The sequence below is a fragment of the Ochotona princeps genome, chromosome 5 (assembly GCF_030435755.1).
Source record: "Ochotona princeps isolate mOchPri1 chromosome 5, mOchPri1.hap1, whole genome shotgun sequence".
Taxonomy (NCBI): domain Eukaryota; kingdom Metazoa; phylum Chordata; class Mammalia; order Lagomorpha; family Ochotonidae; genus Ochotona; species Ochotona princeps.
The window spans coordinates 21,806,537-21,827,807 of NC_080836.1; the positions used below are offsets into that span (position 1 = coordinate 21,806,537).

Here is a 21,271-nt window from a genome sequence, read left to right on the forward strand (position 1 = left end):
GCATAGTTTTTCACATACATGTGGGTTAAACCTATGTTTGAGACTCACATCCCATATAGGAGTGTGTGAGTTGGGGCCCCATCTCTGTTTCCTCATAATGCGTATGCTAGGAAGCAGTAGATTATGGCTCATGCACTTGGGTCTCTGCCATCCAGCTGAGCCGTGAGAAAGAGAATGTGATTATATTCCAACTGTGTCTGTGTGGAAATTAAAACTAGCGAAAATTCTTTAAAAACCAAGGCAAAGTGCATCTTGTGCAGTGTCATGGAGTGCCGGACAGTGAAAGCAAGTGCAGAGGTGCTAGTTCCAAAGCACTTTCTACAACTTGCTTTCTCCGGTTTAAAGTACATTGAACCTTTGCTGTAGATATTTGGGAAACCAAATTAATGTAAATGTTCATGACTATTTTATGAGATGTAGTGGGTAGAGCCACTCTGAAGTGTGTCTATTATTTATCATGCTCAGAGAGGGAGATGTCGATTTTCTGGCTGTAGCTGACTGCCACGCCTTAGCCTTTGGCAATTTTGTGCTGCATATGCAGACCAGACATCCAGACCTATCGAAATGGTTGCATCTGTAATCATCTCCCTCTTGATACAGCAGAAGGTTTGGCAGCTCCGCAAAGGATGTTTTGCTTCCGTGTTCATTTGGTTGTTACTGTTTTGGTAGTTGTTATAAAAAGAAAACAGGTCAAATAGTTTTCTTTCAAGGAAACTTCACTGAGAATTCTGTGGACTAGCAGGTGCTACAAATATGTTCCAGGAGCAATATGGATAGAAACCAGCTGGCTTAGTCTGAATTTGAAAAGTTAAAATTATTTTCCTACTCTTGATGAACAAAAAGCATTATTTTTTTTTTCTGAGACTCAGTAGATTGGGAACCCCAGATTTCCCATGGTTTATATGGTCACTTGTAAACAAGTAAAGAAGAGAAAGTGAGAGACTTCATCTGTCTGGAACCTCAAGTAAATCATGATGTGAATGAAGAAGCATAGACTGCAGTTACTTTAAAATGGTATATGATTTCATAATGTGTTTCTTCAGGACAGAAATTAGGAGGTGCTTCAGCTAATTCTCTGAAACCATAAAGGGAACAAGGAGTTCTAATAGCTTGTTACTGTAAGTTGGTGCCTAGGGAGTAGAATGTTATGTTACACATTAAATTTTCATATCTTTATCATGAACTAACTATTGATTTTGAGAGAAGGTACTATAGAATACAGTTCCCTTCAAAATGATAGTTAATGTAAATTAGTCTTATGATGGTTCTGAACTTTATTTCTGTATTTCATTCATTTCAATTTAGAGTTGATTTCTAAAAGAAAAAAGAATGAACTCTCAATTAGACTGATTTGAAAAAAGGACTGCTCAATAAATAAAATCAGGGAAGGAAAAATAATGTATTCCAGCTCATACTGGAAGTATAAATGGTCATCAAAGGCTGTATTGAAAGTCAACAGTTCTGCCACAACACAAAGGAAAGCCTGGAAAATATGGATGCATTTCTGAACATATCTAACTTACCAAAATCGAAACTGTAAAGACATAGATAATTGAACAATCCAGTAGCAGCTAATGAAATGGAATCTGTAATCAAAGTCTTCCAACAAACACAAACCCAGGGAAAGGTTGGGTGTTTGTTGTGATGGTTTTGATGTTGCTTGGGATGCTGGGATCCAAAAATGGAGTGCCTAAGTTCGAGTGCCAGCTGTGCTCTCAAATCCAGCTTTCAGTTCATGAGTATCCTGAAAGCTAGACAGCAAAGTACAAGCTTAGCTGTTGGGTTCCTGCCACCGTGGAAGAGACCTGGATTGAGTTCCCAGTTTGACTGTTGTCTGACATAGCCTTCACTGTTACAAACATTTGGAAGGTGAGCTAATGAGGGGGCATTATTTGCTTCTTTGAAATAAGGTAAATAATTTTTTATAAGTGGTAAATTTCAGGATTAAATGTCTTCATTGCTGAATTGTATCAAACTTTCGGGAAGAGAAACTAGCATCAATTTTTTCTCAAAATACATTTAAACAAAAATTTAAAATTGGGTACCTTGGAAACTTGTTCTACCAGGACAGAGTTGTATCAAAACTAGAACAACAAATATACAAGTGACAGAAAACAATTGGTAACAAGAAAAAGAACTATGGACTGGTATTCCTGATAAGCATAAATGGAAAAATTCTCAACTAAATATTGGCAGATTGGTTCCAAAGTACATCCAAAATTCCATTCATCAAGGTGAAGTAAGATTAATTCCACAGATCCAAGTATAATTCATATTCAACTTAGTGTACATGATTAATATCAATAAAGGATAAGAATTGTGTGATCATGTAAATCGATATAAGAAAGCATTCAATAAGTCTCAACAGCATTTGCAGTAAAATCACTAAACAAATTAGGGATAGGAGGCCCATTCATCAACATAATTAAAGCCATCTATGACACACTCACAGCTAACATCAAACTAATGAAAATCAACATTTTTTCTTAAAATGTCACACTCTACAAGGAGGGGCCCTGTAACCACTCTAATTCACATTGTGTTTATCACTGACAGTTTACGCTTAAGTAATTAGAGAAGAAAAAGAAAAAACCACATGCAGATATAAAGGTCGGTGATTTTATTTTGTATGTAAAATATCTAAACCATCCACTGAAAAATCATTGGAACAAATAAATAAGTTTTGTGAAGTTTCAGAACGAAAGATCAACACCCATCAGTAGAATTTTTACATGCCAAAACCAACTTGTTGGGGAAGAACTCATAAAAGCCTCATTTAAGTGATCTATGAAAGCTCCCTTCAAATGAGTTAGACCAAGAATGTGAAAGCATTTCTATAGTGAGTATTGTAAAAACACTTTTAAAATAAATTGAAGACACAAAAACAAGAAGAAAGGTGTCTGTATTCATAGAAGAATCAATATTTTTAATGTCCATATAACCCAAAGCTGTTCACAAATTCAATGTAATTCCTGCCCAAATATTAATGACATCTTCAAAGAAGTATAACAAACGATCATCCAATTGTTGAGCGCAAAGTCTGTAAATAGCCAAAGCAGTCTTGAATGGAAAGAACAAAGCCAGCAGCATCATAATAGCTGATAAAGATTTACTACAGATCTCATAGTCCAGACAGCACAGACTTGGCATTAAAACAGGAGCAAAGAGCAATGATGTCAGAAATAGTGCCACATGCTTACAGCCAGCTGATTCTCTACAAAGGTGACAGAAGCATCCGTTTGACAACAGATGATGTCAGTGACTTGTGCTGAGTAATTGAATCTATATGCAGAAAATTAAAAATTGACTCCTATCACTCATCCTATATAACAGCCCCAAATGGACCAAAAACCTAACTGTAAGAAACTCTGGAACTACGAGAAACGTGGGAAAAAAACCTCAAGACATAGGAATAAGCCAGTGGCTTTTTAGATAAGAATGAAAAAGCACAGAAAATGAAATAAAAAATTAGACATAGGGGATGATAACTAAGAAGCTTCTGCACTACAAAGAAAACCAACAGAATGAAGAGAAAACCCGTGGAATGCAGATAATGCTTACAAACTGTCTGGCAAAGGGTCAACATGCAAACATTAAAAAAAAAACAAACAGGAAAAACTCCAGCAATTTTATTGAAAATAGAAAATGAGGATTTTTTTTCCTAGTTGCACAAATCATCCAAGATATATAAAATTGATTGACACTATTAGCATAAGAGAAATGGAAATCAAATCTGCAAGAAGGCGTCTTTTCATCTTTGCTTAGAATTATTATCCAAAATGCAAAATAGTAACAAATGCTAGCAAGGAAATGGAGAATGCGGAACACTAATGCATTGTTGTTGGGAATGAAGCTTAGTGTAGATATGGAGAAAGTATGTTCTAAAAAATTAAAAGCAGATCTCTATGATCTGTTTTACTTCTGAGTATATATTTAAAGGAAATCCGCATGCACTCAATGGTTTTCAGTATAGCCACTTTATGAGATTAAACCGAGACATCCATTGAAAGATGAATGGAGGTCCTGGTATGGTAGCCTAGTGGCTAAAGTCTTTGCCTTGCTTGTACTGGGATCCCTGTTTGAGGCCTGGGAAAGCAGTAAAGCATGGCCCAAAGCCTTGAGACCCTGCACCGATGTGGGAGACCCAGAAGAAGCTCCTGGCTTCTGGCATTAGATCGGCTCAGCTTTGGTCATTGTGGCCACTTGGGGAGTGAATCAGTGACAGAAGATCTTTCTCTTTCTCCTTCTTCTGCAAATCTGATTTTCCAACTAGAATAAATAAATCGTAGAAAGAAAGATGAAGGCAGTCTGGGCCAAGGAGCTACCAGTGTGCATGAGGCCTGCCATAGGGAAGAGATCTGATAGAGTAGCTTGGGGAATTCCTCTGTCAGAATGCAGTCCCTGCAGGTGAGCACACAAACCAACAATGGGAGCAGCCCTTACCAGGAAAGGTTACAGTATCCACTGGCACACATGTGGCTCAGATTTGGGAGCAGGCCACTCTGGGCCAGTTCATAGCATCAACTGGCAGGTCTGAAAACCAGGATGGGGTGCAGGACCAGCCACATCAGCCTCAACGGCAACCAGTTCACAGCTGTCTGAGCTCGACTAGGCAGCAGCATCTGCCAGTATGAGCTGGAACTGAGGGCAGACCTGGCCAGGCCAAGCCACAGCACCCACTGCCAAATGCTGAGGTGAGGCAGACTATGCCAGACTGGGCTGCAGCACCCTCAAACATATACAAGACCTTGGGAGAGTGGGGTGAAAACCTGGTGGGAGCTTGTGGGGGCTCCCCTCCTGAGATGTAACTCCCACTTGTGAGTGTGAAAGTTGGGAATGGGGGTTGTCTAGGCCAGGCAGGGTCACAACATCTGTTGGCCTGCGTATGAACTTGGTAAAGAGGAGAGTGCAGGTTGGTTGGGCTTTGCCACAGCATCATCTGCCAAGTGCTGGGACTGGGGCAAATCTTGTTAAGCTACACTTCAGAACCAACTGAAGAGAGCAACATCCAGGACTGGGAATGGGTCAATAGCAAAACTAGACACCTCTCTGACAGGCTGCAATTCCCACAAGTAAGCATGAGAACCAGGGATACAGCCTGGCTAGAAAGGCAATGACACCCACTGGCATGAGTATAATGGGGTTGGTTGCGTTAAGTTGGGCTTCAATATCCGTTGACATGTATGAGAGCTGAATGGGGTGTGGGACAGACTGGACCAGTGTGCCACATATACTGGCAAGCACAGGAACCAGGCCTGGAGTGTGAACCTAGTGGGGATTATTGGGGCTGTGACAAGGTTGCGGTTCCCACTGGCTTACATTAAGGCTGAGTGTATGATGGGCAGGGTTGGGCCACAACATCCATTGGTTTATGTAAGAGAAGAGGGTGGAAACAGAACAAACTAGCAATTGCAAATACCAGTGTGTGCATGGGCTGATATGGGTGATGGAATGAGCTGGATCCCATACTGGCAAGCACACACGAGTCAGGTCTGGGATCACTTCAGACAAGGTTTCTTTGGGGATCCCCCTATTGAATCGCTGGACTTGGAACCAAAACCATGGGGAGAATCATGGGATCTGTGGTCTGAACTTGGAGTGCTTGTGTTGGAACTGGGCTGCCTCAGTGGCTTAGATGGAGCGAGGATGACATACCCAGGTGCACATGCAGAATAGAGGAGTCTATTGGAGGCTGTAGAGGATATCATACTATAGTAGAGGAAGAAGACAGAACAAACAAGTGTTGACTCTGAGGTGGACTATGTCAGTCAATGGACCTTGGAAAGATTTCCTCATCCTTGTATTGGTGAGATCAACAGCATTTCAGAATTATCAAAACCATTGGAGCATGCTGCATATTGGGTACCCTGGTTGCGTTGGTGGTATAGTGATGAGCATAGCTGCCTTCCATATTGGGTACCCTGGGATGATGTCACATGGCTGTTCCCCATCCCCCGGTACTGAGGTGTTTGGGAGGCTGGGTGTAGCTTTCCCACCTACCTCCCTCTTTCCTCCAGGCACAGAAAGAAAAAGAATTTGGAAACAATAGTCTCACCCACTTTCCCCTCATCTTCAACCCTTCCCACCTTAATCAGCTATGTATACATCATTAAGAATCAAATTTATATTTTAAAAAAGATGAATGGATAAAGGAGATACAGTCTGTATAAAGAAGAGAACATTAGTTGGCCATCAAAATGAATAAAATTCTTTTATCTGTGGTGAAAAAAATGGAAATGGAAGATTTTATGTGACAGGATACTAGCCTGAGCCAGAATAACGATCACAGCATGTAGTCCTTGAGAAACTAAAAATAGTTGGCCCGAATGCAAAGTGGTGATTGCTAGAGGCTGCAAAGTGTGGCACGGACAGAACAGGGGAAGAGTGAGGCTGTATGAGCTCAGAGAGATGTAAGTTCCAGTGTCCCACTGCACAGTGTGGCAACTATACTTCATGATAATGTATTTTATGAAAAATCAAAAGAGTGCAGCTCAAAGATTCTAAATATTAAAAAAAAGAGGAATTGGAGATGCTATTTGCCCGATTTGATCACTACTCTACACTCTGTAAAAATATATAAGTAGTTTAACAATGTAGAAAATCCTGAAGGTATTCTGTAAAAACAAAAGAAAAAAGGCATTGAATTTTGTTTTAACCCTGCATTGTTCCCAAGTTTTTTTGTTACAAAAGGACCTCTCTTTTTGTGCTTATTTTGGAGAATGGACTTACTTAACTGAAAGCATTTTGAAAAATCCTGGATGATGCTATGATATCTTAAATTACAATTGGATGAGGCGAGTATCCCAGGAAAGGCAGAGTGGCTGTGTGATATTCCATTATTTCCAGGAATTTGGAAGCCTCAGCATATTCTTTTCAAAAGTCTGTGACCTAACAGTAAATCTATTAAGTGATAAATGACACTTTATAATAATTAGTATAATTATGCAAATATCAAATGCTTCCATTGCTCAAATGACATTTTTTCAATTCACTTGCCACAAAGCACCCTGGAAAATTTCAGTCACACAAGTGCTCAGAAAAGTTGACACTGGCTGCAGGCCACTTCCTTGTGCTCACCCAGTTGGACAAAATGAAATGAGGATAGATTTCCTCGGGGTAGTGAGTGAAGGTTTGCATGTCCTGGTTGGGGATGTGTTTGTTATTGCTTTACTGAGAACATTTAAGTATTTTTTTTTTGCAGTGGTGAATATTTTAGCAGGCATATATCTCATCTAAAAAAACAGAAATACAAAACTCTTTAATTTGATTTATTTTGAGCCCTTCCTACTGTCAATATACCTGAGTCTTTCTCTGGAAAGTTCATGCTTATCAGTTCCTTTAGCTGGAAATTTTATCCAGAATTTTTGTGCTGTGCTTGATGCTTAACAGAACTTTCCACTGTGTTGGTCTTTTGGATTTCAGGAAGTACTAACTGCCTTGTCCTGCTTTGCTTGAACATTTCTCAGCTAGGGAAGCCAGGTGTATAGGGTCTCTGTCTCTCCCAGACATCAGAATTTCGATTCTTACCAGTTCTGCTGCTGGCAGAAGAGGGGACATTAAAAAAAAAGCCTTTTTTGTTTAATGTCCAAGAAGTATGGGTTAGAGGATCACTACACAGATGAGGCTGCCAACAAAATAAAGTGTAGTCTTCTCAAGTATGTTATGTCTGCTCTGAGAAGATGAGCCACTGATGATTCATTTTAAAAGTGAGAGAAATAGGAAGGAAAAATGTTTAGATTCATATTTCAAAATGTTGTCAGACACTTTCTCCATGTAAGTCTGTGTTTCTATAAATGTGTACTTCTTAAGCATGTTTCTCTTGTCCTTCAACCCTACCTGGTTGTTGGGACTTGATCTTTGGTCAGAACTGCAGCCTTCAGAATTTATAAAGCCCTTCTTGGGTGTGAGCTTGGCAACATTTTCTGCATCATCTTTGAGGTCTAAATGGGAGTCTGTATCCTGACAGCTTGCTAGGGTTTCCCTTAACTTCAGTGCTTCATCTTCAGGTAAAATAGCAGTCCACGTTGACAGCTTCCTTGTACACATTTTTGAACCCTCCTTTCTTGAGTATTTTCTCAGATTATCTGAGAATGTGATCTCTAGAATCATCGCATTTACCTGCTTTTCATTCCTGCTGCCAATTTTCCTGAGAATGTATGGGGGAAGTTAACATATGTGGAGGTTGCTGTTAAGATTAGTCCACTTGGTATGGCTGCTTTAAGGACTGCATGACATGACTGTTATTAAATCATGAAGTGTAGCATCTGGTGCATTGCTGTTATTATGATTAACTGGTGACTTTTAGGATAATTTTATCACCCATCACTTTCTAGATCCTCAGAGGGGCTGAGGTGATAAGATCTGATATGTATTTTGGACAAAACTTATAACAGTATCTTGTTCAATCAGTTTCCTTGATAATTCTGATTAGAGCTATGCATAATTAGATCAAAGGTTCTGTACGCTAACGTGCTAATTAATCATGTCAGCAATGAATAGGCTGGTATGTAGAGAACATAGGAGGGAGGGTAGGGTGCAAAGTAAGATGATGTTCCTAAATATGTATTGTGAAATAACATGTAACATTTTGTTTTCTATAAATTGTTTTGTGGAAGAATAATCTACAATGAGAGCATGGAAAAGTTTCCTAAGAATTCTATTTTTCTCTATTATGAAAGGAATCAGTTGCTATTTGGGGAGCTTTTAGCTGAGAAATGACATCCGGATCATGTACATTCAAAGTAACACAAATTTGAATTAAAAAGTTATTTTTATATGACAATGACATTGAGGACAAATGGAGAAGAAGGATGGTATAGTAGATTTTGGAAAGTGCAAATTCCTCAGATGTCAGCCCTTCTCATCCATGCATGGGAGTGTGATGGTTTGGACTAAGGTAATGTTAATTGTTTTTCACTTTTTGTTACTTAAAAACTCCTCTTTGGCATTTTATTTATTTATTTATTTATGGTTAAATGTTAAGTTTGTTTCAGCTAAGGGTTTGAAGGTTACAGCTCAGATCAGGTGGAGTCTGTGGTTTTGTAGGCTGTTCCTGGAAGGTGTGGAGGAACAAGCCTACAAATTTTGAGCCAGGAAAACAGAGAAAAGGAAAAGATAGGACAAACTTGAACTAAAAAGAATCATCCCCTTGACACAGGACCACCATCCAAAGGCACACTCCCAGTGACTTAAATACCTCCCACCAGACTCACCTCTCAGACTCACTAATTAAATCAAGTGTACACCCTTAACCTATTGACAACTAAAACTAAGATTTCAGAATCTAAACAGCTTGCATAAATATTGGAAACGACAAGTCCTACTCAACTGATAACAGGAGGTAGCGTTGGTGATGAAGAGACTAGAAATTAGGAGGTGAAACTAAGGGGTGATTGAAATGTCTTCGCAAACCTTCACAAAAGTCTGCAGCATGCTCACTGCAGACCATAAGGCAGTGGGAATTTCATAATGATTTCCAGATAGAAAAATGGTGATGTTGCTATGATGCTTCTTTTTTCTCAAACTTTTTTCCCAAATATAGTAGCTTGGAAACTGTTTTCTAGACAAGTGTAGAGTTTCACCTAATCTTGAAATTGCTGTTTTGAAAAAGGAAGAATTATTATTTTGGGAAAAAATGAACCAAATGTTCTATCTACCAATATTTAACTAGAATTGTGTTCTGTTTCATTTTATACATTATACAAGTATCTACTCTAGGGAGATGTGTTCTGAAGCGTAAAAATCCCATGCAACTATGACAGTGGCGGTCTTTGAAGTAATTAAGAGAAATATTGTCTTGGGTATGATCTTATGTAATTTTTATTTTAGGGTAAGTTACTTTTTATAGATTTATATTTATTGTAAAGTCAGATATGAAGAGAGGAAGAGAGAGAGCATGATCTTCTGTCCGTTAATTCACTAAGTGGCTGCAATGGCTGGAACTGAGCCGATCCGAAGCCAGGAACCCAGAGCCTCCTCTGGGTCTCCCACACAGGAGCAGGGTCCCAAGGCTATGGGCCATCCTCAACTGCTTTCCCAGGGCACAGGCAGGGAGCTGGATGGGAAGCAGGACTGCTGAGGTTTGAGCTGGCGCCCATATGGGGTCCAAATTGAGCTAGAACCTCAATCCAGGCCTGCCAACTGAAAAATGAGAACCCAGCTACTTGAACCATCACAGTTGCTTTCCAGATATTGAAACAGAACATTCTAATATGGGATGTGACTGTTTTACATGGTAGGGCAAATATTTCCCCAAGAACAGTTACTTCTCGAATAGCTGGGTGGTAATTGGAATGTTTGCATATCATCCCACTCTTTATGTATGTATATGCAACTTCCATGTTACTGCCTTTCCTTGAACCCCAAACCAGCATCATACAGGAAGGTCTTTTGTATCAAACCCCACACTTATTGATCATGGGTTGTGTGGTAGAGCTTTCTATTTGAAACAGGGACACTGTGTAAACGCTTGAGCCTTTCCTGTACATGCCCCAGCTTGCTCTCTGCTGTAAAGCAAGCGGAGTGCTGACCCTCCTAAGGTAGCAGTCAGTACCACATGGTCGGTAAGCTAAGGGAGAATGACGTATGCAAGGACAATGTGGGAGATTCTGCTTTCCTCTGCTTCAGTCTTCCCTACTGCCTTTCCTACTTAATTCACGGGAAACAGTTGATAACTTAATTTCCTCCATCCCTCCAGGCAGTCCAGATGACTTGGCTGAAACATGGGTTGAGTAAATTCAAAGTTGAATTGAGTCACATTAGTGTAATAAGAACACCCCATAAATACCTGTTGCTGTGTTCCTGAGCCCTAGAAGTTCTGAGGCCAACATTCAAGTCAGGTCTGTGAATTGGGATGGAGACAGGCACGAGAGGCTTTGGGCTGGAGAGATGTTACAGGGTCCTCAGCAGCTCCAACTGTGTGCACTCACAACTGGCCTCTGCAATTTCTGTGGAAAGAATTATGTAAGATAGAATGACGATGCTTCTGAGAGATTTGCTTGTTATTGGGTAATCACATGGATTCATGTTCTTAACTCGTAATACAGAAATAGTATTAATAATGTATATGTAATGGAGGAACACACTAGACATTAAATATATCTTATCATTCCTATAGTTATTCCAGAGATGTAATTTCTGATTAGCTTTTGAGGGCACCTCCCTGTGCTAACTCCTTGAATTTGCTGGATACACTGGAGTGGTAGTGATTATGCCATGTTCTCAAGTGTATGTAAGGTTTTGGGTAGCACCTATGTGCTCCAGTAAGTTTAAAAGGCTGGGGAATATCAGCACCAACAATTTGTTGCCTTTTTAAATGAGAATTTATGTTTTTCTGTTTATTTTTTCCCCTTCCTTTGTTCCTTCCATCCGTCTGTCAGTCCTTCCTTACTCTGCTCATTAGTTTACAACCATTTATAGATGGCAATTTCTTCCCTTGCAGACTTTTCAAATCAAAGCTACTGTGATACACTGTACAGATCACTGGATTGAGCGTCTGGGAATGTAATTATCAGTCCCCTTTGTGCTCCCGTGATTGTGTGTTGATCTGGGGCAAGTCAATGAATTTGTCTTGTCTTCATTTCTTCCAGCAAATGCTGTGAGCGATGAGTCCCTTTCACCCCCTACGCTCTGAGAGGTTAGTAGGGCATAGGTTTTAGTGATACCAAAAGACACACTTCTGACAGGATGTTATGAAATACATGAGGCTTGAGCCCCTTTTAGGCTTTAGAATTTGTAGAAAGTAGAATTCAAAACCAGAGGTATCGATAAACAATTTTTAGAAGTGCAGTTTTCTAGCCCTGTGGTTTTTGTGTTAGCTAATGAGTTGTTCAGATATATTTCTAATTGGCATTGTTGTTGAACTGCTTGTAATGGAGGCTGTAGCTTGTAATGGAGACTAGTAATTTGTAGTAAGAAATGAGAAGTCGCAGAAGCCTTTACTCTGAGTCACAGACATCTGTCCAGAAAGTTGAAGTGGATTTATACTTTGCTGTCAGTGTAACAGAAAAACACAACCAGACCCAATAGGGCCAGGGATATTGGTCAAAATTCCTGTGCTCATTTGAAATACAAATATTCCATTCAAGTGCTCCATGGTAGTCTTAACTAGAATCAGGAAGTCCTTTGCAAATAAATCTTTACACCTATGAAAATGAAGCTGTGTTTAGTAGCTCTTCACACGTGCTGTTAAGCTTTTCCAAAAAGATTTACCAGAATGTTTTACCAAACCTGTCTTTCAGCCTGTGAATATGTTGTTTAGAAAGTAATTTTTGTGTTAATGAAAGATTCTTTGATTGCTGTGAAAAAGTGAAGTGGGTTTGGTTAAATAAAATGCAGAGAGCTACTCTTGAGATTTTCTGTGCTTTTTGTTTTAATATTCAATGCATAACTTTCTAATGGGTGTACCTAATGAGAAGGCTTCCTTTAAGCTGTGTTAGAGAGGTGGAAGGTTTGATAGTGGAGTTCAGTGGTAGTCATGACTGATTTAGATACAGAAACTTGGAAACTCTTGTAGTTCTCATGAGTGTGGCTACCTCTGGGCTCCCTCCTAGCTACTGGTTTACTGTTTAGCTCTAATGAGCTCTGGGAAAATGAAGCCTTAAGATTGTTAATATTGTGTATAAAGTAAGTATAAGACCTGAGTGTCGTCTTCAGTAATAAATTTGCATTACAGGTCGGCTTAGATTTTGCAAGAGATGTTTTATATCTTTCTCATTTTACCTTCCCAGAGACTGATAGAGTATTTGACTAGCAGCTAATGATTAACTGTTGCTCTAATGAATGAGACATTTTTCCTCATTCCTGGGATTCTTAGATGCATTTTCAAAAGAGAAATTTCTTAGCTAAGCATCTGCTGTGTAAGAGAGGCATTGCTTTATTCTGTAGTCAATGTAGAAGCTTTCTGAAAGTGAAAGTTCCTACATAAATTTCAAGTGATTTCTTGGAAATGAAGCATCTTACAGGTAAGTCGAGGTTGTTTTATGTCAGATGTTGTACTTCTGAGGTTTATGAGTGCTTTGGTATAGTAATTACCCACAAATAATTTGCTTAAGATGCTAACGTCCTGCAGTATCATTCATGTCACTGATGACCCCTCCTTGGCCAAGTTAAAAATAAAACAATGTCAGGATCATAAAAGCTGTGGCTAGAAAAAATGAATAAAGCAGCAAACATTTCTTCCTGTTGCATGCATGGTACTAAATCAGGGCTGCCGCTTGCCACAGTGGCACATACCAGGTGGCAGCTATAGTGAGAGTGTATCTTTCCCTTGCCCTCCCGAGTCTCCTTCATTCTCTGTTGCAGGCAACTTGGGGGACCAGAGCACCTGAAATTCAGCATCCAGCACTCTGTCTTAAATGCGATGATTTATATGTGGTGATACATTCATCAAAGCTAATCCAGTTAAGGATAACTTAATTAAGAAAATAAAGTGTGCCAACACTTTTCTACTTCTAGAAATACATCACATTAGAGTGTTCACATATTTGCACTTGCTGTAAAAACACAGCCAGAAAAAGAAGAGGAATCACTTCTACATTTAAATGTGACCCAGTAGTCATCTGTGCTATCTTTCCACATCCAAATAACTCACCTGTCAACCAAAATTTAAACGTGTTAATTGAAACAGATGTGACTTAAAACACTTAGAAGGTTATTTAACAGTAAACTGTTTTCCTATAGAAAAGGTAATACATTGCAGATCGACGGTAGTTTCATGCAGAGTTGGTCCAGGTGGACATATACAGAAATATATTCCTGTTGCATATGACATAGTTTTCAAGAAAGCAATGCAGTATGTTTCAGTTTTGAGCCACGTTAGGTTAATTGTTAAACTTTTCAGTGCTTCCTTTTTTCTACATTTTGTTCGTTTTTATTACATGGCTCCTGTTTCACTGTCAAGGCGTACAATGACTGATTCTTAAACACTGGGATCCTTATTTGTTCCTTTCAGTTACCTCTTTGGATTTTTATTATTATCTGAGATATAAGTGCTGAGTGTAATCATGATTTATGTATGTGGTAAATTGTCATCTTTCTCCCTGCAGCTGCTCAGGTTTTTCACAAACCTTACTAAAGGACGCTAGATTTCTCAAACTGCAGGTCACATTGTATTTCTCTATGCATATTTTTCGAAATGGCAAAAGCCCTCAGGGCTGTGTGATTTTCACTCATGTGTGCATTATAAGTTCACAATCAAATACAGCTGAATAAATCATGGAGCACATTTCCTCTTTATGCCTGAGAAATGCAAATTGTTATAAATCAATTGCTGAGCGTTCTTGTCTGCATCTCAAACATCTTGTTCACAATTTGGCTTTCATTTATTCCAAGCATATACAATTCACTTTGTAAGTGCTTGTTACGTACCCGTTGGTGGTTCCCAACACTTAACTTAACATGAGGATGGACTATTCTCATTGGACTCTGCCCTCCTAAATGTACTGTTCAGCATTTATAAACATGCATGTGTCATACCTTGAAAGAGCTACTGCCCTAGATTCCCAGGCCTAAGAAGGGGGAATCATTGCCTATTACTGAGACCCCTACTCACAAAAACTCATGGATTAGTTCAAAGGATTTTCCTATCACAAAACATTGGAAGATGCACTTGGATACAGTTCCCATGTGAAGTCACCAAGTTTATTTCTAGGATATTAGGAGAATTTTCACAATGCATCCTATGCTGTGACTTCTTTCACTAGTATACTTTTCCCCCTAAATGAGATATTCTCCCATGCTCATCAAAAACTAACCCAAACTGAGCATCCTTAGTTAGAAAATGAAAATATATTTAGGATGTTTTGTCAAGTTTTATTTTAAAAATACAGTGCTTCTGAGCTTCATAAGATATAAGCTGAAGCTTGGGAAGCATGAAAAATCCTACTTTATTAAAATCTGGGCTTTAGGGCTTCTCTTTGAGATGAAATTCTTCCTAACCAGAAAGTATTAATCTGGAGTTAGATGTGTAGGCTTTGGAACATGGTAGTTACAGTAGTACCAGTTATTATTAAGTCTATATTATTTACTTGGCACTGTATATGATTGATCCTCAGAACCGTGCCATGAACTGGTACTTTCATTATACTTTATGCAGTAAGGGATTAAGACCACTAAGTTATATTGGTCCTCTCCCCCAGAAAGCATACTTTGATCCTGTATTGGGAACTGTGTTGAACTATGTTGGGTTCCTGAATGTCATCTCTGAAGTAACTGACACCCTTGTTTTTTCTGCCTCCAGGTCCCTGGGGAAAGTGTACAGGAGATTGTGGCCCGGGAGGAGTACAGAGTCGGGCAGTGTGGTGTTTTCACATTGAAGGGTGGACGAGTCACCTGTCCAATTGTGATGAAAGCAACCGGCCTCCAAAAGAAAGAAGTTGTTTCCGCGTGTGTGACTGGCACAGTGAACTCTTCCAGTGGGAGGTTTCCGATTGGCATCACTGTGTATTTGTTCCTTTGGGCCAAGGCGATGTCAAGCCTCGGAGTTCAGAGTGTGTGACAGCTCAGCACGGACTGCAGCACCGGACCGTGCACTGTCTTCAGAAGCTGAACAGAACCATGGTTGCTAATGAAGTATGCGAACATTTTGCCCCTCAACCCCCCACAGAGCAAGCGTGCCTCATTCCTTGTCCCCGAGATTGTGTTGTCTCTGAGTTTTCCCCGTGGTCCAAGTGTAGCAAGGGGTGTGGCAAGAACTTGCAGCACAGAACTCGTGTGGCGCTGGCCCCCCCACTCTACGGTGGTTTGCCATGTCCAAATCTCACAGAGTGGAGAGTCTGTGATGCTCCCATTTCCTGTCCTCTTGGAGAGGAGGAACATACTTACAGCCTTAAAGTTGGACCTTGGAGTAAATGTAGACTGCCTCATTTGAAAGAAGTTAATCTCTCGGGAAGAACTGCTGTGGATGTCAGCTCTGATTCAGATGAGCAGATCACCTACAGACATCAGAGTTACAAAGATCACCATCGCCATTCTCTGCCCTGGGACCTAGAGATAGGTTTTCAAACCCGGCAAGTTTGGTGTACAAGAAGCGATGGGAAAAACGCCCTCATAAGGTAGGAGAACTTGAGTGCTTGTGTCCTTGAGTCACCAAAAGCATCATGCTGTTTACCCAGGGATAGATTTTAATGCGGTGGGCAACTTGAAATTTCTTGAAGTTTTTCTTGCAGATATTTTCAAGTTAGAAATATTAGAAGATTTGTGTTCTAGGGCAGGCAGTACTCTTAAATTCTTGGGTGAGTAGTACTATCATCTTACAGGGGAAGTTGTATATTTCTACATTTTCTCAAGACAGCAACTCATATAAAAAAAGCTCTTTGTCACAGTTGTATTAGACTGTGTTTTTTTTGTGATGATAAAAAAATCAATATGACTTTGAAATTATGGGATTATATGATGTCAGTATTTATTGTTTTTCAAAGTGCTTGCTTTTAAAGTTTTTCTTGCTTTTGTTTATTTTGTTTTCAACATTGTGAAGACTCTCACTTAAGTGATTTATTGGTTATTCAATTAGTATGAATACCAGAAAGTTAATCCCAGAGTACTTCCTTTGGAATTGCTTTGATTTAAAAAAAATTAACTGACAAAAGTAATATTTGCTTGCAATAGTTCACTTTCCAGTTCTTCATTACACATGCTGTATACATATAGTACATAGATGTATATAAATGTGTTTATAAATATTACATTTTAGTCTGAAGTAGTCTGACATAAGTTCATAAATGTGTTCAAAATAGACTTTGGGTGAAAGAGTTAAGCTCTGGGCTGCAATGCAGACATCCCAAATAGGCACTGATTGAAATGTCAGCTGCTCCACTTCTGATGAAACTCCCTACTAATGTGCCTGGGCAAGCAGCAGAGGATTGCCACTGACATGGGAGACTCAGATGGAATTCTTAGTTCCTGACTTCAGCCTGGCCCAGCCTTGGCTACTGTGGCCAAAGATGGACCTCTTCTCCTTTCCTCTTTTTTTTTCTTTTTTTTTTTTTTTAAATTATTTATTGTTTAACTTCAGTAATTACATTGTATTATGTGACACAATTACATAGATACTTGGGTTCTCCCCACCCCTCCCCAAACCCTCCCACCATGGTGGATTCCTCCACCTTGTTGCATAACCACAGCTCAAGTTCAGTTGAGATTTCCCCATTGCAAGCGTATACCAAACATAGAGTCCAGCATCTTATTGTCCCGTCAAGTTCAACGGCTTCTTAGGTATACCCTCTCTGGTCTGATGACAGAGCCAGCAGAGTATCATCCCAGTCAATTGAAAGCTCCAACATACCATCAGCAAAAATTTACATCATTATGGAATTAATTGACATAGTAATGAGTAACCAATATGTTAAAAGTAAATGCGGGTTCCCAGCCACCTTCTGTGACCACCTCACCTATACTTCAATTTTAGTTTATACACAACATATAACATTCAAAACATAACATGTTATACATAACATCATATCATCTTAAATTAAGGCAAACATGTGGTATTTAACCTTTTGGGATTGGCTCATTTCCCTTAGCATTATGGTTTCCAGTTTGGCCCATTTGGCCACAAAGAACTGCATTTTGTTTTTTTTAATAGCTGAGTAGTATTCCATGGAGTAGATGAACCATAGCTTTCTTATCCAATCCTCTGTTGATGGGCATTTTGGTTGTTTCCATGTTTTTGCAATTACTGATTGTGCTGCTATGAACATAGGAGTGCATGTTGGTTTCTCATAGAACAAGTGTTCTGGATATATTCCTAGGAGTGCTATTGCTGGATCATACAGTATGTTGAATTTGAGTTGTTTGAATATTCTCCATACTGATTTCCATAGAGGCTGTACCAGCCTGCAGCCCCACCAGCAGTGGAGTAGGGTTCCCTTTTCCCCGCAACCTCGCCAACAAGTGTCGTTGGTGCTTTTATTCATGTGGGCCAGTCTTACTGGCGTTAGGTGATACCTCATTGATGTTTTAATTTGGATTTCCCTTATTGCCAGGGAACTTGAGCATTTTTTCATATGTTTATTTGCCATTTGGGTTTGTTCCTTTGTGAAGTGTCTGCCCATTTCCCGTGCCCATTTCTTGAGTGGGTTGCTTGTTTTGACATTTTGGTTGTTTTGTAGCTCTTTGTATATTCTGGATATTAGCCCTCTATCACCTATGTCGTGTGCGAAGATCTTCTCCCATTCTGTGGGTTGCCTTTTTACTTTGTTGATTGTTTCTCTAGCTGTACAGAAGCTTCTTAGTTTGATGAGGTCCCAATTGTTTATTTTGGTCTTGATTTCTACTGCATCTGGAGTCTTTTTTAGGAAGTGAGGGCCTACCCCTAAGTGTTCCAGGTAGGCATAGATGGAAAAATCCACAACATAATTAAAGCCATATATGAAAAACCCAACGCCAGCATCATACTGAATGGAGAAAAGCTGGAACCCTTCCCACTGAGATCTGGAACAAGACAGGGATGTCCACTTTCTCCACTACTATTCAACATAGTCCTAGAGGTACTCGCTGAGGCCATAAGACAAGAAAAAGAAATCAGAGGAATCCAAATGGGAAACGAAGAAGTCAAGCTCTCACTATACGCAGATGATATGATTCTTTATGTAGAAGAGCCAAGAGACTCAATACAGAGACTGCTAGAACTTGTACGAGAGTTTGGTAGAGTGGCAGGGTACAAAATTAATGAACAAAAATCAACAGCCATAGTGTATGCGAACAGCCCCAAGATGGAAAAAGACTTAACCAGCAAGATACCATTCAAAATAACAGAGAAAAGTATGAAATATCTGGGAATAAATCTAACCAAAAATGTAGAAGACTTATTTGAAGAAAACTACAAACTGCTTAAAAAAGAAATTGAACAAGACCTCAAAAGATGGAGTAACATCCCATGCTCCTGGATAGGTAAAATCAATATCATTAAAATGTCTATACTGCCAAAAGCAATATATACATTCAACGCAATCCCAATCAAATTGCCCAAAACATTCTTCATGGAACTGGAAACAATGATCCAAAGGTTCATCTGGAAGCACAAAAAACCACGGATAGCTAGAACCATCCTGAAGAACAGGAAGTTAGCAGGGGGAATCACAGTTCCGGACCTCTGGACATACTATAGGGCAGTGGTTATCAAAACAGCGTGGTACTGGCACAAAGATAGAGAGGAAGACCAATGGAGCAGAATAGAAATGCCAGAAGGAAACCCACACAGATACAGCCAAATAATCTTTGACAAAAAGACAAACGACAATCCAGGCAAATGGGAAGGTCTGTTCAATAAATGCTGTTGGGACAACTGGTTGATAGCCTGCAGAAACAAAAAAATAGATCCACATCTCTCACCATACACTAAGATCAGATCTAAATGGATAACAGATCTAAACCTACATCCAGAAACCTCCTTTCCTCTTTTTGTAACTTTGTGTTTCAGATAAAAAAAAATCTTTAAAAAAATAGTTGAAATTTCAGGCGAAAAAGTTTTGTTGAAAAAAATTATTTGAACGTTGGGATTACAGAGAGAGGAGATGGATGTCTTGCATGCAATGATTCATTCCCCAGATGGTCACAAAGGTCAGGACTGGGCTGATCGAGAGCCAGGAGCCAGGAGCTTCATTCAGATCTCCTACATGAGTGATGGGGGTCCAAATACTTGAGCCATCTTCCATTGCTTTTCCCAGGGCATTAGTAGAATTTAATTGGAAGTAGAGCAACCAGAATTCAAACTGGTGCCTGAATAGGATGCTGGCAGCAGAGGTGGCAGCTTTAACTGCTCTGCTACACTGCCAGAAGGTATTTAATTGGAGCAGTAGTGTATTACTGGGTTTCCTCTAAATAACGATGCTTTTCAGTAGTATTTAAATTACCATACTGCATAATGCTTGTCTCTAGAATTAGCCATTATGAAAAGTTGCTGTTTTCTCAATGTAGACTTCCTCTGCTATTTATGAGTGAAGTAACAGGATTGCTTTTATTCCATTTGATTTCATAAATGAGTATATTTTATCTTTTTGCTTCATTCTGATTTCTGTCATAAGCAATTGGCAAGTCCACTGAAGACTGATTTGCACATCACCAACCTCTATGAAACCCAAAAGATTAAGCAAATGATGGGGGTGATTTGATTGAATGTGCATATGGTATTTTGTAGAAGTGTCATTTGCTTAATATTCCATACTGTGGTACTTCAATAAGCATCCCATAGATTTTCATTTCTTTCTGTTCACTTTATCCATTGCTCTTCTTTTAAAATAGACCTTATTGTAAAGATCAGCTTTAGGTTTACAGAGAAATCAAGCATAAACATATGAAGTTCCCCACCATAATTCAGCTATTAGTAGCATCTCATTTTGTTGTAGTTCTGTCTGAGTTGTCATTTATCAGTGTTTGTGTTTCTCTAAAGTTCCTATTACCATGCATGAAAAGGGTTGGAGAGGGGATAAGATGTAATTGAGAAAATAAGGAAAAAGATAAGCACAGGATAAAGACTGTGAAAGCGGTCTGCCAGAGGGAAGTTCTGTTCTCCTAGGAATGAGGTCGACCTAGAAGACTTGCTGCCTCCATCTTTTATTGAAATGCTAGGGGAGTCCAATTATAGGAATTGATGTAGTACAGACATTGACAGCTCTGCCCCAAATTGATGTTAACCATCCAGTACTTGGTGATCAGAAACCAACAGTGTGACTCAAGTACAGAAGTCAGTATATGACTGTCTCAATGATTTCCTAAAGCATGCAGTCCTGTGGCTTTGGACCATTGCCCAGCTGTGGTCCCTTGTGCATAGACCTCAACCTTTGTCTCAGACTTTTGCCCACTTGCAGACCATTAGCTAAGGGTTTTGCCCATGGTTTCCTACACCAGTAGTTTGTGAACTCAAGATTCCAGATACAGTCTGTCCTGCTCTTCTTTATCAAGTCACACTATTTTTTTTTTGCAAATTGCCTGTGGCACATATGTTGCAATTCTGATTTTCAAAGAGATGGTATTAGGGGATCGGGTCTTTGGGATGTGTTAACGTCAGGAGGTAAGGCCCAACAAATGAGATTAGTAACCCTGCAACAAGAGATCTAATGTCTCATTCTGTCTGTCATCAAGATTACAATGAGAAGTTGAAGTCTACAACTGAGAAGCAAGATTTTAAACAGTGCTCTGAGACTAGACTTCCAGCTTCCACCCCAATCTACAGCAGTTTGTCACAGCAAGCTGAACTAAAATACATAAATAAATAAAAGCAGAAAGCTCTGCAGAATGAAGCTTAAAGAACAGAAGCTAAAGAGGCTGACAAGTT

At 39.5% G+C, this 21,271-nt stretch overlaps 1 protein-coding gene across 3 annotated transcripts in view; it reads left to right on the forward strand.

Annotated features, from left to right (window-relative positions):
- Positions 1 to 21,271, forward strand: part of THSD7B (thrombospondin type 1 domain containing 7B) — a 777,161-nt gene that overhangs the window by 145,718 nt on the left and 610,172 nt on the right. For all 3 annotated transcript variants that reach the window (XM_058664450.1, XM_058664449.1, XM_058664451.1), the window contains exon 2: positions 15,239 to 16,052. In XM_058664450.1, the coding sequence (XP_058520433.1) occupies positions 15,239 to 16,052 (814 nt within the window). The remainder of the gene's footprint in view (positions 1 to 15,238; positions 16,053 to 21,271) is intronic.